We start from the raw sequence: 26,965 nt of genomic DNA on the forward strand, positions 1-26,965 counted from the left end.
AGTTTCTGAAGTGGAGACAAACCACATTCCAGAAGCTTGTAGGAATGAACGGAGCTCTGTGCTGCTTGTAGATCCAGTAGATTCTGAGAGAGCAGCATGGTGTTGTTTTGAGGTTCTGTCTTTTCACATGGGGCATACCCTCGTTTCTTCAGAAGAGGAGAAGTAGTAATAAACATTCTGAGTGAAGATGCCACGGAGACAGCTTCAGATTAGAAATTACAGATTAGAAAGTAGCACAGAGTACCCCTTCTACAGTGGTTAGCTTGAAAGTCCTTCCCAGGCCTATTGGATCATAGCTTGGTACACAACTAGCATGCTACTTACTGGGAGATGTTATATCTTCTAGGAAACAAGACTAAAGGGGAGAGGTAGGGATCTTGGTAGGTGCCCTTGAAGGGAATCTTGGGACTATGTCCCCTTCTCTGTCTCTGCTTCCTCTGTCATGTGTTGTCGTGGTGGGTTGTCTCTTCATACAACAGTGCTAAGGGACCACAGAGCAGATAGAACTTTCCAACATTCTGTTGCCCACACTCTCCCTTTTCAGATAGATCATCTCTTGCTTTCATCAACACAGGAAGCTCACAAGGAGACCAAACACAACGTAGGAGACGTAATCATGACTTGAACTACCTTACATGTGATCTGCATTGAGCCAAAACTGTGATCCAAACGAAACCCTTTTTAGCTGATTCTCTTGGGTATTTGGCCTAGTAATGGAACTCAGACTGACACAATCCCTGGGGAAGAACATGAGTCTAAGAAGTTGTTATGCCATGTTATTATGACAGCATCTGCCAGGAAAGAGCTTCCTATCCACCCTCCTCCTGCTCTTCCCTTGCTACAATCATGGATGGTTCAGAAACTCCTGCGAATGAGGTGAGGGGGAGGCGTGAGCTAACCAAAGAGAAAGAGAAGGAGTCCAGACCTGATGTGGAGCGTGCCTCCTCCCTAAACTTCACAGGAAGGCTAGAGTTCTGATGTCCTTTATGCTTTATTTTTTTAAATATTTATTTATTTATTATGTATACAATTTTCTGTCTGTGTGTATGCCTGAAGGCCAGAAGAGGGCGCCAGACCTCTTTACAGATGGTTGTGAGCCACCATGTGGTTGCTGGGAATCGAACTCTGGTCCTTTGGAAGAGCAGGCAATGCTCTTAACCACTGAGCCATCTCTCCAGCCCCCCTTTATGCTTTATTAAGTTACACCAGTAACCTTAAATATCAGAAGAGATTACATTACTAACTGGTTGATAATGACTATTGAAGTCATAGGAAGTTTCTGAATTTTCACTTTGGGACAGAGGAAGAGCTGTCAATTGCCTCAAATAAATTTAAATAGGAGGGGAAAAGTGAATCTATGCATAGACCTCCTAAATTTTGTCTCCTTATGTTCTACCCAGTTAATGTCAGTGGGAGGTGATCTCTGCTGATAAGGACAGTGTGGCAAGGGAATGCTGGGCACTCCTCTGAGCAGGTGACTTAGGAAGGAATGCAGTGTCAGAGTGGCATGAGCCTGGTTACTGCTACAATTAAGGGACTAAGTGAAGGTTTGGATCAGTCATGTGATAACACTGATGGGTGTGGACGACTCTGGCAGTCATGTGCTTGGTGGATTATGGAGCAGAAAACCTAGGTATTATAATAACCTAGGTACAATGAATATTACCCATAAGATGAAAGCAGTAAGACAGAGCAGAAGTAACTAACTGGAGAGTATTTTAGAAGTGTTGTTTCTTTTGTGTGTGCTGTGAGCATGTGTGTACAAGTGTGTGCTCATGTCTGGTGCATGTGTGTACTGGTATGAATAGATGGATGTACACAGTGGAGTTCAGAGGTTCCCATCAGGTGTCTTCTCTAACTCCCCATCCTGTTTTTTGAGCCAGGATCTCTCACTGATCCTGGAGGTTGATGGTTTGCCTCGACTGGCTAAGCTCCCGTGCCTGTTTCTCCCAGCACTGGGACTGTAGGTGTATGCTCTTTGATGTGGGTGCTGAGAATCTGAACTGCCCCGACTGGACCATCTCCCAGCCCTCCTCTTAGCTCTTACAAGGAATGCGTGGCTGAATTAATTTTGAAATCTTTGTCTTAACTAGAGCATCTGTCTCTTTCGTTAAGTCATTTCCTGTTTAAATCAATCACTGTTTCTCAGATTCATTCACACTAATGTGTTTCCTCGCTCTTTTTCTTTTTAAACCGTGAGCTTGGATCTTTATTGAGAGAATTCTTGAACCCTAAGAATAAGGGTGGGTCCTCTGGAAGTTCTTGTGTCTTGCTTTTGTTCAAATGTCTTAAGGATATATCTGTCCTCACTCATATTCTCTCTGTCTTTGTCTCTCACACACACGCACACGCACACACACACACACACACACGCACACACACACACGCACACGCACACACACACACACACACACGCACACACACACGCACACACACACGCACTCCATAGAACCCCAGGCATCCTGCATGTCTGGCCTATGCTGCCTCACTGAGCTCATCCCCAGGGCTATGTCTGAACCGCTTAAACTGTCTTTTTGCTTCCAATTTCCCACGCTATCTGTATTGTTAATCCAGACTGCAGATTAAGACAAGAGCTGTTTCATATTCAGGAATTCTCAAAAGAAATGCTTACTACCTCTAGCTCAGAGTTTCAAGTCAGACAATTTCCTGTGCAGTCCACTGCAGATGAAACGATTTATTTCTAGTTCATCTTTCAACTGAAACTTGGTGGATAATTTTATCAGACAAAGTCTGGACAGACTCTCAATCCCTGGCCTGTTCTAGAGACTGTGGTCTGGTTTTCTGCCCATGGAATACCACGAGGTCACTAAAGGGGAAACTCACTCAAGATCGCTAGGCTTTGGCAGATTATCTGTGTCAAGGCTCAGTTCGGTATGTTGCTTAATGTCTCCTGACATGACTCAACTTTTAGCCTTTTTTATTGTTGACTTACTATTTCAGAGGATGTATGCTCACATTTTCCAAAGCACTTGCTTTGGAAAAAGGAGTCCAGGGGTCATTGCAGAAGCAGAAGTTCCGTATGAGTTTCCTTTCTGTAGTTTGGATGTCCTGCAGTTGTCTCATTTCATGTGAGAGGCAGGAATGTCACGAGACATGACAGGACCGCAGCCGAAAAGCGCTGCCTCTGCAGACATTCTGAGCATGTGCGGTGAAGACAGTGGGGAGATCTGCCTCCAGGAGCCTCTCTGCTCTGACAGATTCCAGGTCCTACACCTCCCGTGACTGGAGGGACGGTGATCTACCTCTCACCTGGGGTCACAGTTAGCTGAGGATAAAGGAAGCTGTTGCTCATGATGTCAGCCTTATTGGTTTAGAATGGACTCCTCATTTAGTCTGCTCAGTAGAGGTGACAGGCTACGGGATGGCTGGGATCTGTGTGTCCGTGTGTGTATGTGTGTGTGTGTATGTGTGCGGGTGTATCTGTATGTGTGTGTGTGTATCTGTGTGTGTATGTGGGTGCAGATGTTCTAGAGACAGCAGAAGAGGAATTCAGATCCCCTGAGGCTGGAGTTACAGGTGGTTGTGAGCTGTACAATGTAGGCACAAGCAAACCCAGCTTAGGTCCTCTGGACAGCAGGAAGCTGTCTTTGTTGCAAAGTCACCTCTCCAGCTGTCAAATGATTTTTAATGTCTCTAATGCTGGATATTACATTTTTAGAGCAAGTTATAGAATCTGACCAAATCTTTAGTAAGGTATTTAAAGGCAAAGCAATTCAGGACAAAATATTTATGGGCTATAAACAGTTTTTCTTTATGAAGTTAGTGCACCTTTGCTATGCCTTAAAAAACAAGGCATTGATGTAACGGGTGATGGTAATAAACCGTTTGTTTCTGCCCATTTAGAGGGCCCCCTACAATGTATGTGGGGGTCTCGGTGTTCTACGTTGAGGTAAACTGGAAGTGCCTAGAGATCTGTTGCACGTCTGCTTCATGCATAGCTGCTCTCCGAGCTCCATAGACTCTCGGCAGGCAGATGCGGCTAGTGTTCTGTCTCCCAGGGAACTCAGATGCTCAGTGTGCTGCTCTGTCTCCTGTGAGACTGTTAGGTGGAGCAGGCATCAGTTCATCCTGTCACAGCAGAAATCTTCAGATGCGCAGAGTCCATTCTCTGGGCTCGAGCAGAGACAGTCCAGAAGACAATAAAGGGAGAAGAATCATTTTGTTTGTCACCGCTCCTCACAGATATCCTGGCATCGGTTATGCATCATCTAATTTTGCTTTTTCTAGAACACCAAAATAAACTAACCTTCTCTTTTATCATTCCAGCAGCATCTGTCAGTTATCTCCTTGTTTATGTTTTGGAAAGTAATTATAGCAGCACTGAAATACATACGTGAGTCAGCATTTGGCTACAACTGCCACACGCGCTAACACACACACGAGTTTCTCTACGCAGGCTGTAATTTCCTCTAGCCGCTGAACCCTACATAGACAGGAAGCGCAGCAATAATGGAAGCGTGGCTTTGTTGTGTGTACTTAATCTTTTTTAAAATATTTCAGAAATAGTTTGTACCCATTGTCAGAATCTTCCTATGAAGGAGCAGGCAAATTATATGCTTTAAAGGCATAACAATATGGAGCTCTGGTCTATTAATAATAATGAATAGCATTAAGCAGAATCTGTACTGGGTTACCGATTATATACCAGGCTCCACAGACCAAACCCACATGGAGTCAGTCACTTATGACTTTCTGAATGATGTCAGGAGAAAGTTCAGATCCAGATCCATAAATCAGACAGGTTTAGCCAGTGTCATAGGGAATTACCTTTTGCTTTAATCTTTATAAGAAAAATAGCTTTGAAATGACTCACCCCTTTCTCTGTTTCTTCTTTCTTTACCCCTTTCTGTCTATAAAGTCAACTTCCTATGCTTGGCTCATTGAGAACATTTTAACCATGAGGTGTGACCTGATTCTAAAACCACAAAAGTCAGTCAAGGTCTTTAAACTAAATTTGTGATAACTCAGTTTTTGGCAATATTGATTAACCATTTTCTACAAGTCACTGGCTTTTTTTCCATTTTCTGCCCATATTGACCATTTTAACCATTTTCCCTTAATCAGAAGGTAATGCACAGAAGAGAGACAGGGACTACACAGGATCAGTCAAGTCATCCCTGGAAACCAAGGCTCTGTAGCTTCAAAGACTGTGCTCCACCAGGTCACTATTTGAGTGCTTTCCTAGGGCTGTTGTAGCAAACAACATAATAACAGCATAATACCGACTCCGAGTTCTGGAGGCCAGAATTCTGAAACCAAGGACTTGGTGCCTGTGGATTCTGAAAACTAAGTGTTCTCTCTTCCAGAGAGCTCCCAGTAGCTGCTAGCAACTCTCGGCTCCTGGCAGCACATCTCCAACCTTGCCCTCATCTCTGTGTGACCTTCTTTACTTTTGATTCTTCTTTGTTAATTTCTTTCTCTTCCTCCTCCTACCCCTCCTCCTCCCACCCCTCCTCCTCCTCCTCCCCCTCCTTCTTCTCCTTCTTTTTTTTCAAGACAGGGTTTCTCTGTGTTACAGCCCTGTCTGTCCTGACACTTACTCTGTAGAGCAGGCTGGCCTCAAACTCAGAGTGACCTGCCTGCTTCTGCCTCCAAAGTGATGGGATTAAAGGTGTGTACCACCATCACTCAGCTCTTTTCTTCTTAGAAGCACTGCAATCATTGGATTTGGAGACCACCATAAGTCAAGGGTGGTTTCATATTGAGACACTTGAGTTTCATGCACAGACCCTATTATGAAAACCTTCTTCACAGGTTGTAAGTAGACATGCATTTTGGGAGCAGACTTTGTTGACTTTACAGTGATCTAGTCTTCAGATAATATGGTATTCTTCACTCTATTGTTGCCAAAATTGTGGCTTTCATGGGTTTCCTTCAGGTGACAGAATCAACTACATAGGCCTCAGGTATTCTAGGAGTTTTGGTCTGGCTTCGGAGAAGATTTTCCTTTAGATTGAATACTTTAATCACACGTTAGGACTAGGCTGGTGATAGGTTGGAAGGAGTAGATCTGTGCGGTTGGTTCTTTTGAATTTTCAGAATATGTCATGTGACCAAGTGAGAGAGGAGGAGGAGCCTCTGGTCTTTCAGCCTAGTCTGTGGGTAGGGTATTTGGGACTCCCACATGGGAGCTGTCATACTTGTGACAATTGCTCATGTCAGTATCTAGGTTTACAAAGTTAGGAAAGATTCTTTAAGTATTTTTAAACTATTAAATTAAATGTGCAATGGGCATATATAAACCAATAATAGAACCATCCACAAGATGAAGCTAAATAGGAAATGCACACCTATCTAAGACTGGGTTATATAAAGCTGCCGTTTTATTAGAGGAAGTGGGATATGCTGGTATGAGGAGGGGTATAATTCTCCAAAATTCTTCTTTGTGACTTGCTAGACATAAAGTCGTGATGGCAGATGGTTTCCTGGTCAGCGCTTTGAGTCAGTTTCTTACGTACTCATTTTCACAGGATTTCATGGAATATTGATGTTACTCTGATGGTCCCACCTTTACCTTTCTGAAGAAGAACGCTGAATTGATCACTCGTCATAAATGATCCTATTTTCTGTGCTACATGGAATGATTTACCTAACCCCGCAGTCCTTAGGACGAAGGAAAGGGAGCTAGTGCTGTACCATGGAGACAGTTAATGTCAGGCCAATGCTAAACCACCTGTTTGCATATGCTCACCTGAGCCTCACAGCGAATTTGCACACTAAGTGGTGTCATTCCACAGCTGACAAAAGCAGGATTGGGAGGCAGCTGGATCTGAGGCTGAGACTCGGTCTCCACGGTCTCCACGGTCTCTTTTATTACTCCATAAACTCGAAGGAATGAGTTTCTTGCCTTGCTTCCATGAATCAGCTCCCCACGAGGAGAATGTCTCAGATGCCAGCTCTATGTGCAGTCTGATTTCTGTTCAAATTTAATCAGCATCGTCCACGAGGTGACCTAGTGCCGAGAACATAAAACTAGCATATAGAATCAGAAGCCTAACATTCTTAGCATTTGAAGGCAAGGACATATAAACACCCCAGACTTCAATCAGTTGTCGTGGAGTGCAGAATGTAAGAGAGAGATGGCTACTTTAAAACTCAGAGAATGAGCCCATGCTCTTGGCATACCACCGTAGCTCAACTGGCCATGCAGCTCCCATGGACTTATCTTTCATAAGCCATCGTAAGCAAGTTCAAAAGACTTGGATTCGTAAGAGTCTCACGTCAGATAATGTCATTAAGAATCAAGGCATTCTGAGTGTTTAGTTTTGTGACAGGAACTACAATTCCATATACCTTAAATAGTGAATGTATCAATTAGAAGGGAAACTTTTTTTAATGCCTATGATAAGATTTGATATGAGGAAGTTCTTTTCGATAGGTGCCTAGGAGTTGCATGACAATTACTTTCCTATAATCATTTCAACACCACAGTGTCTCCTCTAGAACAGTAGCTAGTCTGTATGGTCTTTTTTTTTTTTTAAATATCTTTAAATGTGTTTCTATTTTAATGCAGTGTTATGCCTGCATGCCAGAAGAGGGCACCAGATCTTATTACAGATTGCTGTGAGCCACCATGTGGTTGTTGGGAATTGAACTCAGGTCCTTTGAAAGAGCACACAGTGCTCTTATCCCCTGAGCCATCTCTCTAGGCCATCTGTATGGTCTTAAAAGCAATGCAATTCAATAAGTACATGACTTTTCAGGGTCCCTGGACTGTCATCTAAATGAAGGGTTACATTGGAATCTGTTTGGAGGCCTCTTGTAGTAAGTTATAAATGAGGAGAATTCTGGTACATGGTCTTTAAAATAATTGTATTTGTGGATTCAAGTATTCCAGTGTTTCCCATTTTAGACTGAGTTTTTGAGGTGAGCTACGTTGTTACAGGGTAGTTTTCCTCCATGATTCATTGATTTTCAAGTGTAAAAAAGTAAGAACTAAAGGAAACCTTTACAGACTTCAGGGTCTCTGGGACTAACCTCTAAGTGGACTAGGAATCTGGAGCCTTGTGTGATTCCATTCTGTTAGCCATTGTGTTGATACTATACTTTAAACATTTTAGACATTGCCCTTATGTTATTGGTTTTATGCTTGTGATCCAAGGGATAAAACTCTTAACCCCAACAGGATGGCATTGGGAGGCAGGGTCTTCATGGTTAATTGTATTTAGGTGATGTTTTGATTGATAGAAGCCCATGATGAGATCAGCACCTGTTATGGTTAGTCTCAACTGTCAGGTTGTTAAGAATGAGAATCACTCGGGAGGTGACCCTCTGGGGGAACCTATGGAGGATTTTCTTGTTGATGGGTCACTGGGGGTACCTATGGAGGACTGTCTTGTTGATGGGTCACTGGGGGTACCTATGGAGGACTGTCTTGCTGATGAATCTCTGGTAGTGCCTATGGAGGGTTATTTTTCGAGGTTAATTGAGGTAGAAACACTTGTAAAATTCCACAATTTGGTATATTGGTCTGTTTGAAAGGATAAAGTGAGCTGGGACAACATCCATTGCTTTTTTCTTTCTGACTGAACACAATGTGACCAACTTCTTCATGCACCTTCTGTCCTTCCTTCTCTGCCCTGATGGAAAGTACCTTGACTTATGTATTTCATTACTCAATAGAAAATGTCCTTTGAAAAGAAAGATCAAAGCCCAGTTTCTTTGCCCTGTGAGGATGTAATACAAAGATAGCTAGCTACAAACTTGTTAAGAAAGCACTTACCGGATTTTTTGGGGGGGATGGCGGGGTCTGTGTTGCCTTGATGGTTAGCTTTCCAGTCTCCAGATCTGTGGAAAGTAAATTTCTATTGTTCAGACCTCCTGAGACATGTTATTTTTGTTGTAGCAGCTCATACTGACTATTGCATCTTCTTGTTTTGGTAACCTTTCAGATAGCCTCTGCTAAAGGAAGATGTATTATTTTGTTCATGGTTTGAGACCTCATCCGTCAGAGTGAGAAAGGATTGATAGTAGGATGGCTCGGACTGTGGCAGCCGACATTCAAGGCTCCTGCTCATGTCTCCATAGCACCAATAGCAGAGAAAGGGTGGGAACTGAAAAGGGTTAATAACCTTAAGGGCAGTTCTCCCCACATCCACTTTTCCCAGTTAGGCTTCAACTCCCAAAGGTTCTACAATCTTCCGAACAGTGTCAGACTAGAATAATGAAGCAATTTATATTCTATTATTTTAAAAACTATCTGTGGAATGAGTTTTGAGGGTTTGGGCAGACTAGCAAGTAACGATGAAGACATTCTACACCTTGAACTGGTATAATTTTATGTCTCACTTATACATCAATAAACCAGGAGGTAAAAGAAACTAGAGGTGTTGTATTATTACATTAACTTTCTGGGAGACTTAGTATCAGGGAATTAAAATTGTTGAAAACCCGGGCATTTGTTTATTTATTTATTCATTCATTTTGAGGCAGTATTCCATGTGTCTCAGGCTGGTCTCTAACTCTCTCTGTAGCTCTTAGTTTCTTTTCTGTGGCTGTGCTAAAATACCCTGACCAAAAGCACCATACTTGAGAGAGTATATTTGGCCTACAGTTCAGATTATAGGTTTCACAGCTGTAGGTCCATTCTTATGGGGAGGTCAGGGCAGGAACTTGAGCTGGTTAGTCATATCACATCCCATAACAGATAGAGAATAAATGCATCTCAGCCAACTTCCTCTACTCTTAAGCATTTCCGGGCCCCCAAACTTAGGAATGGTGCTGCCCATTCAGACTGATCTTTCCTGCATCAGTCAAGACAATTCCCCAAAAACACACCCACAGCTGAGCCCACCTAGCTAATCCCTCATGGAGGCGCTGTTCCTTGGAGACCCGAGGTTGTGTAAACTTGACAAAACTAATCAATCACAGTGGCCAAGAATAACTCTGAACTTCTTTTAGGATTCTAACACCCAGGCAGGTTGTGGTCACCCAAGATGCGTTAGCTTCTCATTAGAACACGTGAGATGCTATTCCATTATCTGGAGTTGGTGATATCATAGACTAAAAAGGGGGGCAGCATAAATTCTTCTGATGAGATGAGATGCTCCCAAAATGTCTAATGCTTAAACTTTAGAAAATGATTGCTTGGAAGAATTTGAACATCCTTTTTACAAGCATGCTCAAGTTCCTTTGTTGTAAGATAGATGTATCAATTGAAATTACCCAGGGAAACAGCCAATGGTATGTGAAGAGATTGATTACAAGAAATTGGTTCACGCAGTTAGGGGGGCTGGCAACTTCCACTTGAGGTGTGTTAGCTCTTGTGCTCTGCCCAGGCCTTCACTAATTGAATACGACCCACTTATATTTAGAGAGAAAGATGTTGTATTCTGCCTTAGGTTTTGAATGTTAATCTCATCTTCAAACACTGATTGACACATACTCAGAATCCTATATGATGAAATGGGAAAACCAAAGACCCGGTCAAGTGAACTCATAAAATTAAACATGACACAGTCAACCTTAGAGACCAGACACTTGCATTAGCAATCACTGCCTATCAGCGCCTCCCCGCTGATGTTTTCATTCATCTACCCAGGTGTTATCTACTTAACATCAGCTCTCAGCCATTTGGAAGCGACCACACTTTTTCTGATGGTCCGCGCTCGAGATGGTGGTGGACTCGCGGCTACCACAAATGCTGACGTCACCATCCACATTCTGCAAACCACGCTGGCTCCTGCGGAGTTCGAAAGGCCTAAGTACACTTTCTCCATGTATGAAGACGTGCCCAAGGACACTCTTGTTGGGACGGTGAAGGCAAGGGAGTCCTTGAGTAAGTGCTGAATTCTCAATGCTGCCCCAAGTCCATTACTGTACAATTTCCTGCTTTGTCGGGTCATGCCACCTTAAGTATTTCCTTCAGTCCACACAAAATGAATGGAATGTGTGGCTCTCGGCCTGCTTATTGTCCCATCATTGCTGCCGCCTAGCTCACAATTCTTGGTAAAGAAAGAACAGGCGCCAGGCAGTGGTGGTGCACGCCTTTAATTCCAGCATTTGGGAGGCAGGGGCAGGCGGATCTCTGTGAGTTCGAGGCCAGCCTGGTCTCAAGAGTTAGTTTCAGGATAGGCTCCAAAGCTACAGAGAAACCCTGTCTTGAAAAACCTAAAAAAAAAAAAAAAAAAAAAAAAAAAAAAAAAAAAGAAAAAGTAAAAAAGAAAGAACAGGCATTTTCAAAAGAATGCTTAATATAGTACAGAATAATCATGGTGTTCAAAGTGTATGTACTTGAATATTTTTTTAAACTATATTTATTTCATAACTACAACCCACATACTTACTTTATATAGCTTTCCAGCTAAACTACCTATAACTCCCTTTTACTACACAGTAAGTTACACGGTGTCTTAGTGTAAATGTGTTCTATTTAAGCTTTCCCTTTTTGCTCCCAGTCTGACTGATTTAAGGATCCACACAGCAGTTGAGCAAATATTCATGCCTGGCTTTCTTGCCGTGTGTAGTGGCGCCTCTTCAGGACAAAGTCTGGAAAGAGACCCCTCTGTGAGAGCTGGTCCTTCCTGTCCTTTCTTCCCTCTGTCTTTCCACCTCTGTGGAGGATATTTGACATCCTCAAGGTGGACATCATAGAAAAATACCAACATAAATTTAGCTTGGCTTCTTGAAAAAGATGTTGACATTATTTTCTTAATGTGGTTCTCTTCTACCTAACGCAAGAAAAAGACAGCAATGGCGTGTTTATTGTCCACTGGAAGCTCTCTTCGATCCCTAAGAAAGCCTTAAGCACGTGTCTCACCAACCCTTGTGGATGGCAGAGGCTTCACCACGTTCTTCTCCACGGTGGGCAATTGCTTCTTTACTTTTCTCTGTTTTCAGATTCCTCAGAACCAATCTCTTACCGAATTTCCTCTGGCGATCTGGATGGAACCTTCTCCATTCACAGGTGGCTGGGCAGTATCAGCACCCTGAAGCCTCTGGACCACGAAGCCCAGCCCATGGTTGTCCTAACTGTCCAGGCGCAGCTCGGCAGCTCCCCGGTCTGCAGCAGCACGGAAGTGAACATAACTGTCATGGATGTCAACGACAACCGTCCCGAGTTTCCCACGGCCTCGGATGAGATTAGGGTCTCCCCCACTACTCCACCTGGCACAGCCTTGTACCTTGCACGCGCAGAGGACAGAGACAGCGGGCTGAACGGACTGGTCCGGTACAGCATTGCAAACCCTCAACCAAGCATGTTCAGCATGGACCGAGGTCGTGGGGTACTGTACCTCAGGGAGAGTCTGGAGGGCCACGGGGACCTCAGGCTGACCCTGGTGGCTGAGGACCAAGGCACTCCTCCCCAGGCATCCCGGTTGGTGCTCACAGTAGTCATCGAACGCCAAGAACGAAGGCCAGCCGTGGCTTTTGAAAATTTGGTCTATCAAGTGGAAGTTAGCGAGTCTCTCCCGCTGATGACTCAAATCTTGCAGGTACAAGCCTACCCGCTGCAGCCACAGCACCCAGCCGCTAAGACGACATACTCCCTGGATGCCAACGTGGACTCTACAGTGTTTGGAATCCACCCTCACACAGGGTGGATTTTCCTGCAGCGACAGCTAGACTATGAATCTACACAGACACACAGGCTTAAAGTTTTGGCGTGGATCCCGGAGAGTGGATTGCTGCAGAATGCAAGCACTGTGGTCATCGTTCATGTCTTGGATGAAAACGACCATTCCCCAGCCTTCCTGCAGGGCAAGGTGTTTTTGAAAGTTGAGGAGAGCCCTATCCCCTTAGGGGTGATAGGCAAAATGACAGCCAAAGATGCTGACTCCGGGAAGAATGGGCAGCTGTCGTATTTCCTGCTGACGGATGGAAAATTCTTCAAGATGAATCCTAGCACAGGTACTATTCCTTCATCCATATCTCTAAAAAATCAGAATAAAAACAAAAAAAAATCTCAAATCTTCAGACATGGTTTCAGCACGAAGAAATTTTAAAGTTGGGTTTTGGGAAACACAGTCTTTTAGTATAGTGCTGTGATTTCAAAATGAAGATAACATCGAGAAGAATTTTACCTCCCCAGATTCTGTCTTCTTTTATTTTTACATTCCACACTGCCGGTGCCAGCCTAGGCTTCAGTTAAAGATGGGTTGCAGTTAAGACAGTGGTCCCACGAAATTACAGTGGGGTTGAAAAACTCCCATGCACCCCTGCTCCTACTGTCTCTAGTTAGTTTAGAAGCGCGGCTACTTCTCTGTTACAGCTGCCTTCAGTGTTTGGTGCAGTGACCGGCTGTTCACGTTCACAGCCCAAACGTGGCAGTGTGTGGCAGGGGTGTGCCACGAAGGCCTCCCAGCTAGGTCTGTGCTAGTATACTCCATGATGTTTGCACAGTTATGAAGCTGGTTGCGGATATGTTCTCAGAGTGCATCCTAACCACTAAGCAGTTTTTGATTGTTTGCAATTCTATACTGCCCTAGAGATGTGGCCAGAACTGTACTGCCCATGTCCTGTGCGAAGGTTTGTTTGGGGCGGCTCTCTTGGGAGGCCTCACCCCTGTCTGGTGCATACTCTCCACAGTCATTCCTGAAACCCACCTGTTTGTGCTCCCTGCTCCCTACAATGCCAGTCGCCTCATTTATGGAGAACCCTGGTGTTCTCTGCTTATGGAAAGGGAAAAATGGTTTGTCATCTACCATTCCTCTTGAGGATACCAAAAAGGTCAAGATTATTTTTTTGTGAAAAAATAAATGCCATCAAGGTCAACTAGAGAGTAATTTATTACGATTACAAAGTCACTGGAACATTTATGTCCCTATGCTCATTTTGGTAAGGAACAAGAGAGAAAGAGGGTTAATCAAATGTGATATGGTTGCTCTCTGATACCTCAAATTAAAAACTGGATATAAGGTGTGGTTATATTTGGAAATTCATACTTCAGTCCCCAGAACACAGTGTGTCTTAGTCACATACAGGAAACCTGGAAACACACTGATCACTGAAGTGAGAGATGCCAGAGACGAGGGAAGCCACCTGTTTGGGCAATTTTCATGAAGTAAATCCCATTTGCTAATCTAGAGTTGGGGTTTTCAGAGGTACAGATTGGAAGTTTAAAAATTCTGTTGTGTGTATGATTTATTAGAATCCCAGTTACAATAAACACTATTTAAATATGGTTGATGTAGAAAATGTTTCGGTAAACACTGTGTTTAGGCTCACCGATTAAGCAACTCATGCAGACGTAGACTTTCTTCTTCATCTTAGTTTTTTTTTATACAGTATCATTTTATTTGGATTAGTAGTGAAGAAAAATAAGCAATAAGAATGTTTGGTGGCAGCCGCTTCATGTTTGCTTTCTCACAGATAGATTTATTCAAAATTGGCAAGGAAGCCAGGGCAAGGCAGGACCGAAAGAGATGCAGCCTTAAGAAGTGTGCGGCCTCGGTAGGCCTGTGGCAAAGAGGACGGGCCCTTAGGAGCTTACACTGAGTCTTCAAGAATGAACATGAGGGAATTTACTAAAGACAGCACATTTCTAAGCAAGAATTACAAAATAAGTTTGGAAGAGCATTGATAGTAATTTGGGTAATTTTCACTGCATTTTACTATACAGACATTTTGTGAGTTAAAAAATGATGTGATTTAATCTGCATGGGAAGTAGAAAAAGACAAGATCTCCTGAGTAAATTGGGAGCATGGGGGTCATGGGTGAGGGCAGAAGGGGAGGCGGAGGGAGGGGATCAGAGAAAAGTATATAGCTTAATAAAATCAATAAAAACATGTAAGAAAAAAAATGGCATGTATAAATGATAGGTCACTGCCCAGGGAATGTTTTTCAAGTTATTGCAAAGGCATGATAACAATGGCCAGTAGCCTACAGTTTAGAAAACACCATCAAACATTCAGTGGTGTTTGTTTCGGAGAAGCAGCCCTAAGGAAGTCAGCCGTGAGAGCCGCGGGCATCCGGGAACCAAATTCAGAACTCCGCATGCATAGCCTACATGTTTTCCTTCTTCTCTGAAGCAGAATAAGGGCCAATAAACAGGCATTATAAATCTCCCAAATCATTTGTTTTTATGAATTTATGGGGCAGGGTTGCAAATGATTAATTGCGGGTCATTTGAAATATGAAGAATGATAAAGAATTTTTCAAGTGGTGTTTTCTGGCGATTGTTTTGATGGACAGTCTCATTATTTAGCACAGATTGGCCTTGAACTCGTGACCCAGCTGTCTCTGTTTCTCTGACTGCTGAGATTATAGGTGCTCACCAGCAGAGTGGGCGGCAAGTTCTTTCGGTCACACTGAGCAGAATTACTTTGTATGTGAGTGGTCTCGAGGGTCGAAGCTTTTAATTTCGTCTCCCTCTCAGTTGATTATTTTGGACGTGGTTTGTCACTATCTTGCCAGCATCCCGGTGCACAATGTCTGTCTTGTTCTGGTGTGTTCCCAGGTGAGCTGATCAACTGGCTGGCATTGGATCGTGAGCACCAGGGGCATCATCACATGACCGTCCTGGTGACGGACCACGGCTCCCCACCACGGAACGCAACCATGGTGGTCTATGTCACGATCACGGACATCAACGACAACAGGCCTTTCTTCCCACAGTGTCTCCCTGGAAAGGAATTTCACATCAAGGTCTGTGAAGCCGCTTTACTGTGAGCTTTTTTTTTTTTTTTTCAGTCATTTGTTTTGAGCGCCATCTTGTGGTCAAAGGTGGGAGTTTGTCGTCAGTCGTGGTACGACGGCATAGCATGTATTCTAACAACATAGACTCTCGTGTGTGCGCTAAAAGGATGCCTGAAAACATGAAGAAACTGTCTGTGTGCACTCCAGAATTCCACCTCCATTTTGGTTAAAGGAAATATAGTTCTGTCCATTGCACATAGACAAGATGCCACCCCAGTATCTGTCACGCCCACTCGTGGGTGGGTTTCCTCGGCTTTGCTGGCATCTCTGAGCAGCTGCTGTGCCTACAGTGACGTCACCGAGGCATTCCTTGGGATCAGTGTGTAGTTCCCACATGAGTGAGTACCCATCCAGATACCGTAGAAGTTGGGTTTTGTACGCACACGCCAAATTTGTAATCATGTATACATAAAACCTGTCTTGTCTTTTCCATGTTTTGTATGTTTATTATTTCTGTAATACATCAGCTCATTCTTTAACATTCTTCATAAGAGAATATATATTTAATATGGATCATATGTATAAAAAACTTAGCAGCTATTGATCTCCAAACACTTGAACTGAGTGTTTAAACCCTGATCAAACTTGCGTAGTGAACAAATCCAAAGGATGCTGAGGAAGTTAGGGAATTTAAGCCAATCTTCCAAAGCAAGAGCTGAGGAAAAATTCTGGCAAAGGGAACATTATTGGAGTGATTTTTACGGTATCATAAAGTACCTTGTGTTTCATTGGGGTGATCGGCACCGTCATTGGCACACATTATCGCTCCAGAATAATTCCTACTCACAGTGAGATACGTTTTCTGAAATAAAGGCAGATCTTTGTGCTGGGCATATTTTGGATTGTAGCAAGCAGCCCGAACAATCACTCAATAAGCTGTTGAGAGTATACTAGATTCTCTGAGAGTTTCAAAAATAGAAAGCTATTTAATTTGACTTCATTGTAATTAGTTTATTTGCATCTTTGGCTCAAATGCTCCAGATAACGTCTTCAAAATTAAAACAGATAAAAGGTGGACCCTTTCCTTAGACTTCCATCCATGTACTTTCTGATGGTAGACATTTGAGTGGCACACAGATTTTAGAACTGTTAGTAGGTGCTTGATATACTGTATTTTTTAAAAATACTTTCTCTTTCATTTAATGATCTACTATTGCACCCCTTAAGGCTCCACTGACTCACCAGTAAGCTGTTTGTCTCCATGGCAGGCTTTGGAAGGTCAGCCAGTTAATACCCTGGTTACCACCGTCTTTGCAAAGGACCTCGATGAAGGACTCAGTGCGGAACTTACATACTCCATCTCTCCAGGTAAAAGTCAATATCTGTAGAACATGAAGGGATTTTAAACTCCCTCTGTCCCTGATCCCCTGCCTCACTCCTTTGGGGATGCCGCCATCTCCCTGCTCACTCAGTACTCCCTAGACAACTTACACTAGAAAACCAAATAGCAAACAAAATCCATTTGCTGCCTGTAATAATCACTCCATACTTAAGAACACAAAGAGAGTATTGAAGTATTGAAGCCCTAAATAGAAACCATCCATCTTAAATGCATGATTTGTTGAGAGTCTAAGGTCCAAGCCAACTTTTATTGAAAGGAAAGAGGAAGTGATTAGATAAGAATTGGCAATTAGTGCCTGTTATGTTAGAGCACACATGAATATCTATGGACACTATTCATAGGGTGAGAATAAATCTTGTCTGTGTGATATTTTATTTGTGTTTCAACAAATAAAGCTTGCCTGAAGATCAGAGTGCAGGGCTAAGCCTCTAGAGGCCAGGGAGTGGTGGCCACACCTTTAATCTCAAGACTCAGGAGACAGAGGTAGGTGGATCTCTGTTAGTTCAAGGCTACCCTGAGCTACACGAAATTGATCCAGTCTAAAGGAGAAACAGAGCTCACACAGAGGTGATCTCAGCATTTGGGATCCCACACCTTTAATCCCAGCACTAGGGAGGTAGAGACAAGAATAGAAGGCGGGAGGAGACAGGAGCTCATTGCAGTCTGAGGCTGCAGTCTGGAGATGCATTCTGAAGAGTCATTCAGAGGACGCAGTCTGAGGACAGGATCGCCCTTTTGGTCTGAAGATTCGGTAGAGGTAAAAGGTCTCTCTAGTGGCTGGTTGTACTGCCTCTCTGATTTCTCGGCTTTCATCCCATAATATCTGACTCTGGGTTTTTATTATTAATACCAAATAGAATTCATGCTACACATGTCTACTGTGTCATACCACAAATCATACCAAGCATGTGGGACACTCTACGGTGACTTTGTTGACATAGACTTACTTCCACGCTTTCTCTTAAAATACCCAGTCTTCCAGTAATTTGCTTTACTTAACATTGTGTTTGAGACCATTTCAAAAGGCATCTATCTTGTTTGACACAAACAAGGAAAACCCAGAGACAACCTTGTCCTTGTCTGAAGCAGAGTAGGTTCTCTTTATAGAAGACACAAGAGATACAAGAGCGGAAGAACAGATGCTGGCGTTAGTGTGCCTGCACACTCTCAGGGAGCAGCATTACCACAGTGCGAGCATTTCAGAGACTCTGCTCCAAGGGTCTCATTTGCTCTGCTGACGCCGCAAAGCTAGCACGGGCCCAGAGCAGCTTTGCTGCAAAGCTAACAAGTGTCCATTTCAGCATACTTGCTCAGAAAATCGGACTTCTTCTGAGCAACATAGTTCTTCTACTGTTATCCTGTTGTATTTTCTGAAGTGGATTTCTTCAGTTCCTTTTATCCAGCTCTATGCTTGCTAAGGAATCTAAGGAAAATTCTAGCAGAAGATGCTTTCAACCATTATGAAAAGAATTGTAAAGTTTTAATAATAGGCATGAAAGGCAAATGAAATAAAAAATCTATATCTGTACTACTCATATTAGGAGAGATAAATGTTTAAATGTTTATTTATTGGTTTAGAGTATTTTCAACTAAAATGTCAGCCAGTGTGTGGTGAAATATGTCATGTTCGTTCTAAAGTCATAATAGAAGAGCTAAAAAAAATGAATGACTAAGACAGTGTCAGAAGGACAAATGGAAAATATGCTTCCATAGGACTTTCATTTACAAAGTTTTTAAAAGGAAGACACCATAGTATGACACATTAACAATAGATTAGTGGGTAAGTGTATGAAGACTTGATACACAGTATGTAGCAAGCAGATGGCTCATCAGTACCTGGTTCAGACCTCCTTTCTTAACCAGGTGGTATTACATATCTACTTCTCACTCTTCAAAATCTGTCTTATTTAAATGTCAAAATCTTAATTCTCACAGAAGGAAATGTAAGAGATTGATGACTTGATACTGAGGGTGAAAATTACTTTTAAACAAGAAAAAATTAAAAGAAGTAGCTGGATGAAATGACATTAAAATTCAGAACTTCGTGAAATATGTCACTGTTTACCATGTTGTAAGTCTCAGGTTATGGATTGGAAGGAAGCTGTTACAATCCCTTTACTGACACAAAATTGCATTCAGCTTTATTAAGAATCCTGAGCGATCAGAAAGAAAAGGACAAATGATTTGAAAGCCGAGCAAAGAATATTAACAAAGCATTTTGCAGTCAGAATGGCACAGCCAGTTTAAAACACGTCTCCTGAGTGTAACGACCCTGAAGCGTGGAGACGCAGCTCGTGATAAATGTGCAGGGTGTTTGTGTTGCTCCCAGAAATAGCGCCTCCTTTCCATGTCCTGGAGCAGCTCCTGTGCCCTGAGTGAGAGGGGACAGAGTTTTTGTTGAAGCTTTGTTTCACGTGTTCACACAATGGTATTGCTCAGTGAGACACTACCGTGAAAATGGACTTCCTACAGCTTCACCTAGGCAAATCTTGCAATGTATTTGACAAAGGCAGCTCACAGAAGATTAAAGTTCTACCTTAGTGCCCTGAGCTCAGCTCCCTTTCCACCGGGGACTGGAACCTCATTATCACGGGCTTTGTCAGGGAGCAAATTCTCCTTCCATGCTCCGTGTTGACCACCAGGGGGCGCCCTGGTTTCTTTGCATGTAAACATTTCAGAGCTTGCTCCTTCTAGCACACTGGGGCAGACTATCTTCCTACAGTCCTTACACCACTATTGTATTTACTGAAATTAGGTCATCACCGACGAATATAATCGTCTCTAGGGCTGGGATTAAAGGCATGCACCACTGCGATTAAAGGCATGCACTGCCCTGGTTTCTGTGGTAAACCAGTGTGGCTACTTGGATTAAAGGTGTGTGTTACCACTGCCTGGTCTGTAAGGCTGGACAGGAAGTGGGGCTGTTTTACTCTCTGATCTTCAGGCAAGCTTTATTTATTAAAATGAAACTGAAATGCTGCTACATAGTGTTAGCAAATGAATCTCAAAGGCAAAATTTGCATGCAGGAGGCAGAAATCTGCAGATGGTCTCACCGTGTACCTCAGGAAGGCCTGGCATGGTCTTCCCAGTAGAAAATGGGCTTATGCACCACCACGCCCAGTTCTCTACTTTTTTATTTTTATGTACTTAAACTAAAAAAAAATCTTCTATATTTTAGTGGCATATAAAAGTTAGATATTAACTGTGCATGGAAGTGTGGAGGCTGAAGGGATCAGAGCGGTGTTGTGTGCTGCGTTTGATACATGTGTGTATCAGTGTCCTGGAAAACATTTGAGCAGGGCACACAGCTCATCAGACCCTCAAGGAATTAAAGCCAAATTAGCGTTCTATAGCTCCTTCAACTCTCAAGAAATTTAAAGTAAATACATGCTCTGAAATATGAATACATGAACTGAATTGATCCCATCTTCTGCCTTATGAATTAATTTAGTGTCTTCTTTTTTGGGAACAGATTATCCTTCTCACTTTAAGATTGATGCCAACAACGGTGAAATAAGAACCACCACGATCCTTTCCCATGACTACAGACCTTCCTATAGGATGACAGTCATTGCCAGTGACCAGGGAGTGCCCCCTCTTCAAGGACAGGCGATTATTAATATTCAGGTAATGCTAGCGGCATAAAATGTAGAAGAACATTTTGAGACTTTCATTTGAGTTTTTTAAACAAGTAGATAGTATGAAGACAGTCCAAGTGTGTGGATCCTATTTCAAGAGTATATTACACACAATGCTTGCCTTCTTGTTACTGTTTGGAAAAAAAATAAGTATAAATGACCCTTTTTATGTGCAGTTCTTGACAAGATATCCTTCACCCCATAGACATTTGTGTTGCTTTGGGTGTCATGTGCAAAAGGTGACTTTCCTCTTACTTCTGATGGCAGTGAGTTGGTAAGTTTGCAGGAAAGGGCCTTGTGCCTAAACAAATGACCACAGGACAAATTGCATGGGTTTTTGAAAAAATTAAAGCTTGTAAAAATTACTTGAGATCATATGTCAAAGCTTTGCATTAATCAAATCACAACAACAACAGCAACAACAAAACCAAGTCATGGGACATCTTTGTAGCAGCAGAAAATTACCTATGGCCAGTCAAAAGGGGACTCTTCACAGCTGGGCTCTCTGCTGATCACGTTTTAATAAGTAACACCTGCACAGTGTTATATTATATAAATATAATATAGGCTATATGTATATAGTAACAAGGAGTTTTTTTCCCCCAGGACTACTGTTTTCAAATTATGTCTTTCATAATTAAAGTGTGAGTTAGGAGAAAAATTGATGTGGTCAAAACTTTAGTTTTTTTGTTTCAACAAAGACACTTGATATTTCACTGTCCAAAGGTGTCACTGTGGCTAGACTGATCTCTAGGATTTGGGGTCATTTTGAGAATTATCTGTCCAACATTCACACTGAAGAATTACCAGGTATGTTCTAGAAGAACCGTGGCACAGCCTCACAAAAAACTCATTCATGTATTGCAGCAAGATAAAAGGTGAATTTTATTCTTTCCTATATAGAGCAGATTTCAGTATTTTGATACATTTTCATTCTGTTAAAATGTATTTTCTCATCAATTAACACATATATAAAACACAAATAGAAATCAGCTTCCAATATAGTGTCATAATATATGTATATAGATGTTTAAACTTACCTTTTCATAGTGATACGTGAAGCTAGTTTCAAAGAACTCTGTATCAAGAGATACTCATTTACCCTTTCAGGTGATACCACTTTCCAAAGGGGCAGTTTTTAAATCTCAGAATATCAGACATTTAGTGATCCCGGAAAACACGAAGCCTGCAAAAATCATGAGCCTGATGCAGTCACCGGATCCCCTTCAACAGCCCCCTAGCGGGAAGTTACACTTCAGTATCGCTGCGGAGGACAAGGATGGACACTTTGAAATCGACAGCTCTACGGGAGACTTGCTCCTCTCTAAGGAACTTGACTATGAAACGACATCTCATTATCTTATCCGGGTGATTTCTGAAGACCCTAGCCAGAGCCCTCCGTGGAACAGCACAGTCTTCCTTAGCGTTGATGTAGAGGACCAGAACGACCATTCTCCCTCTTTCCAGGACGAGTTCATTGCGATCAGCATAGAGGAGAGCGCCCCTGTAGGGACGCTGGTGTACACCTTCAACGCCAAAGATGGCGATGGCAGTTTTCTGAACAGCAGGATACAATACTTCGCAGAATCCAGCCCTGCCAGAATGAACCCGTTTCTGGTGCACCCCTCCTCTGGCTCACTGGTCACCGTATCTCCCTTGGACAGAGAGAAGGTCCCCACTTTCCTACTGACCATAACCGCATCTGACCAGGCTGTGAATGTGACCGACCGGCGATGGCGGTCACTGGTAGCGGAAGTCGTGATTTTGGATGTGAATGACCACAGCCCCGCCTTTGTGTCTCATCCCATGGCCTTCGTCAGAGAGGATGCTGAAGTAGGCTCCTTGGTGCACCGTGTGAGTGCCCAGGACGCAGACGCAGAGATGAACGGGGAAGTCACATACAGCATCCTCGCGGGAAACGAGGACATGGTCTTCATGTTAGACGGGTCATCAGGTACAGTGCTCTGGTATAGTTCTTGATAGTTCTGCTTCTAAACTGTTTCATTTCACTAAATATTTTGTTACATTTTGTTTGTGACAAGTTCTCATATATACCAGGATGATGACTTCAAAGCCACTATGTAGCAGATGATGACTTTGAACTCCTGATCTGCCTGTCTCTGCTTCCCAAGTACTAAGTTTGCAGGTATGCCTGACTTTGTAGAAGGAAAATTTATATGAGAATAACATTCCAACAGAACACATTATTCCTGACTGGGGACCCAGTGCTGTATGGTTGGGCTCAAAGATCACCCTTTCCCTTCATCTAAGCCAACTGTTCTCACTTCCTTTCATGCATCTCTGACAAGCAGTCTTCTTGATAGTTCTGTAAATTTGATTGTTTTAAAAAGTGTAGATGAGTTCCTTGCTCGTGCTCCCTCTCCTTCTGCTCCTGATTTGGACCTTGAGATTTCTGTCTGGTGTTCCAATGTGGGTCTCTGTCTCTGTCTCCTTTCATCGCCTGATGAAGGTTAATATTCAGGAGGATGCCTATATGTTTGTCTTTGGATTTATCTTCTTATTTAGCTTCTCTAGGATCGCGAATTATAAGCTCAATGTCCTTTATTTATGGTTAGAACTCAGGACCGCGAGGGGTACACCCACACACTGAGACAATGGGGATGTTCTATCGGGAATTCACCAAGCCTAGCTGGCCCGGGACTGAAAAAGCATGAGATAAAACCGGACTTGCTGAACATAGCAGACAATGAGGACTACTGAGATCTCAAGAACAATGGCAATGGGATTTTGATCCTACTGCACGTACTGGCTTTGGGGGAGCCTAGGCAGTTTGGATGCTCGCCTTACTAGACCTGCATGGAGGTGGGGGTTCCTTGGACTTCCCACAGGCCAGGGAACCCTGATTGCTCTTCGAGCTGATGAGGGAGAGGGACTTGATCGGGGGAGGGGGAGGGAAATGGGAGGCGGTGGCAGGGAGGAGGCAGAAATCCTTAATAAATAAATAAATTAAAAAAAAAAGAAAACAAAAAAAAAAGTGTGGATGAATAGAACCATGTTTGTCTTCGTATGGCTAGCTTATTTCAGCCAGCATCATGTTTCAAAGTCCAGACATGCCATCCCATTTTAAGGCAATTAATTTCCTCACGAGTTTTAAGACCATTGCACGCATGTATCATATTTTCTGTCTCTATCCATCTGCTGGTAGACCTTTGAGTTATTTTTAACATTGACTGTTCTGAACAGTACAGAAGTGAACTTGACGTTGTCGCTACTTGGAGACCCTGACTGCAATTCTTTCACATAAGTATCCAGAAGTGGTGTCGCTGGGATGTGTCATACTTTAATTATAAACAATCTTAAAACTGCTATAGCTTCTCTGGAAGGATGGGGCTTTAGGATCCTTTTGCCAATTAAACAAATTACTTTTGAGGACTGGCCATATCGTTTTCCACTTGAAATGTTTTGCATTAAAAGCAATCGTGTGCAAGGGTTTTGATTTCTCTGCATTCCTGCCAACTCTTCTTATTTATTGCTCTCTACGCGAACCATTGCTGTAGTTGATAGGTGACAGACTGTTCCTGGAGAGATGCAGCACACACCCACTCTCACACACACCGCAGATATTGTATATTAGAACTGTTTGCTGATATTAACTGTGCTTCGTAGCTAGCTATATCTTGTGGGCTGAGGAGGCAATAGCCACCATCGTGAGTCAGCGTAGGAATCCGACTAAGTAAAGCAAGGTGGCTATATGGCAAATCAGCAACATTATGCAAAGACTTTGGTGTGGAAATTCGCCTTTAGTTCATGGAAGCCAGCACTGGTCAGTAACTGGAAACAACATACAGGTTTTAATGGCTGAGCTCTTTGCTCGTTGTGGGCATTGTTTTTCACATCGGTTGTAGCATTTTTTTTATGTCAATATTTATTCAATGCCATTCCCTCTGCACAAGTGTCACTCACTGCCTTTTCAGCCGTCTTGCTGTGGCCCTGCTATCTGGTGGCATTCACTATTTTTTAAAAAAATATGATGTGATCTTTTCTTTTTATGACTTTTTTCAGGATATTTTTTAAAAGTATGGAGTACTATCTAATTGTCTATAAAATAGTGATTTCAACATGAACCTTAAGAAATATATTCTCAGATGTAAGCGATTTGGCCAGCTGTGAAGAGCATTGTTTGGAGTTGATGTGAATGTGAGGATTTGGACGGTGAGCGTAGCTGTTTCTATTCTGATGGGAAAATTTATCAGAACGTTTCTCAGACCCTGACATATGGTTCCCTTCTGAGGCTTGTATGAACACCACCTCAGTGCCCAGCTGACAGGAGATTGTCCAGATACAGGCTGATGATTGCTGCGAGCGCTGTGGCTCTCCTCGGAGCTGATTTAATGGTACTTTAAATGCTTTCCAAGACGCTCAAGGAAGGTCTGGTTCAGCCTGTTAAAGAGGAAGAATATACATGAATTGTGTCTTAGTAATGCCGGCATCATGAATCTTGAGCTATTACAATGGCTATTTCTTTTGAGGTAGCTTTCAAGGACATAAAATGATAATTGCAGAATGTATCCATATGAGATGGGAGGTTTTTTTTTCTCTCACAAGGCTCGTGTGTCTAATAAAAAAATAAAACATAGGGGTTTCCTATGGCCCCAATGTATAAAATGAGGAGTAATTATTGAGAAAACTATTTCAAAACTCTGATTCCATATTTAATTATTTGAAGAAAAAAACTGGGGAGGCAGGCAGTCACCAATCTTAGAAGAAATATATGACAGTTATTACCCCATAATAGCTATCTGTGCAGAACACCGCACATACATGGGTTATGTGGCTCAGTGCAGTGGGGTAGAAAGGTGGCTTATTTGTGAAATTTATTGCCTGAATTGCAATGTCTGTGCCCATTATTGTTCATAAAGCCAATGGCGGTCAACCAAGAGTAAGTGCAACAGAAGGCAGGTCTCTAACAGGAATCAAGTGTCCTGAGCAACAGAGTCAAATGCACATTTTTATAACATTGATACTTTCAAGTGTGCCATGTGTCCCAGAATATATGTTATTAGCATCATAGATACTTACAAAGACGAGAAAAATGCTAGGTGGACTAATAACTGTGGCGCAGGCCTTTCTGTAGATAATCATACGGGATAGACTTTCTGTAGATAATCATACGGGATAGACTTTCTGTAGATAATCATATGGGATAGACTTCTAAACTTTTCGTTTGTCTTTACAACTTAAATTGATTTTTCTGATGAAGAATGTTAGTAGATAAGATAAGAACTTAAAGTTGGTTCAATAAATTTTACTCTTTGTTATGGTTCACTCATTAGCAATGAAAGTTTTTGATTGTGTGTTGTAACATAAACTGAGGTGGACGGAATGGCTCCTCCTCAAGCCACACCCATAGTCCATCATGTCTTCTCTTCCAAAGCAGGCTGGCTGAGGACAGCTTGTCCCTTGGATTACGAAGCGAAGACTCAACACATGCTGACTGTCGTGGCCCAGGATGGTGGCACGCCAGCACTTTCTGCTTCCCAGACTCTGACCGTCACTGTCCTCGATGTAAATGATGAGACACCTGTATTTAAGAAACTTCTGTACGAAGCTTCAGTTAGAGAAAACCAAAGTCCCGGTGTGTTCGTTACAAGGGTTGAAGCTGAGGACATGGATTCAGGTAATCAGAAAACTATAGACATCAGATAACAGGCACCGTAAAAGCACAAAATGGTTACTGTTGGCATAAAATCATAGTTATGGAAAAATGGAGCCAATGAGCTGGCACAGTGGGAAAGTGCTTACTGACCTGGAATCCATGATGGAAGGAGATAAATAACTCTTGAATGTTCTCTTATGATCTCCACATGTGTGGAAATAATACATTAAGTAATAACTAAATTAATAAATAAATAATTTAAGTAAATAAATTAAGAAAAACAAAAGTTATAGAGAAATGAAGTCACTACTTATCTCAAATATCAAGTATTTTCAGCAACATACCTGGAACAAATAACCATAGGTAATGTCTGTTTCTATCTGGCATCTGTGTTCATCTTTATCAGCACTGAGAGTGGTACAGCCCTAATTAACATGTAATTATGGATCTAGCTGAGATAGCAAGCAGAGGGATACACATAACTTCACATTTACCTCCACGTGCGTTAGATGGATGGAGCGGGAGGAGTCTGGCGGTTCCCCATCCCCTCAGTGTAAGACAGGCTTGCTCGCAGAGCTATGGAGCTGATAGCAGCGTGCCTCGAATCCTAGAATTATCTCCTACCTAAGCTGTATAACCCTGAATAAGTTACTAATCCTCTCTGTTCGTCTTGTCTATAAAATGGGGACAATTCTAGTGCCCCCATACA

The 26,965-nt window shown here is 42.6% G+C and overlaps 1 protein-coding gene across 2 annotated transcripts in view; it reads left to right on the forward strand.

Moving 5' to 3' along the window:
- Dchs2 (dachsous cadherin-related 2) overlaps nt 1-26,965 on the forward strand; it is a 189,409-nt gene that overhangs the window by 115,310 nt on the left and 47,134 nt on the right. Inside the window, exons 4-10 of one of the 2 annotated variants that reach the window (XM_026785466.1) lie at nt 10,562-10,798; nt 11,860-12,870; nt 15,420-15,607; nt 16,867-16,966; nt 20,474-20,628; nt 21,750-22,593; nt 26,035-26,277. In XM_026785466.1, coding sequence (XP_026641267.1) covers nt 10,562-10,798; nt 11,860-12,870; nt 15,420-15,607; nt 16,867-16,966; nt 20,474-20,628; nt 21,750-22,593; nt 26,035-26,277 — 2,778 coding nt within the window. The remainder of the gene's footprint in view (nt 1-10,561; nt 10,799-11,859; nt 12,871-15,419; nt 15,608-16,866; nt 16,967-20,473; nt 20,629-21,749; nt 22,594-26,034; nt 26,278-26,965) is intronic. The other variant, XM_026785495.1, reaches the window with a different exon arrangement.

The sequence above is a fragment of the Microtus ochrogaster genome, chromosome 1 (genome assembly GCF_000317375.1).
Source record: "Microtus ochrogaster isolate Prairie Vole_2 chromosome 1, MicOch1.0, whole genome shotgun sequence".
Taxonomy (NCBI): Eukaryota; Metazoa; Chordata; class Mammalia; order Rodentia; family Cricetidae; genus Microtus; species Microtus ochrogaster.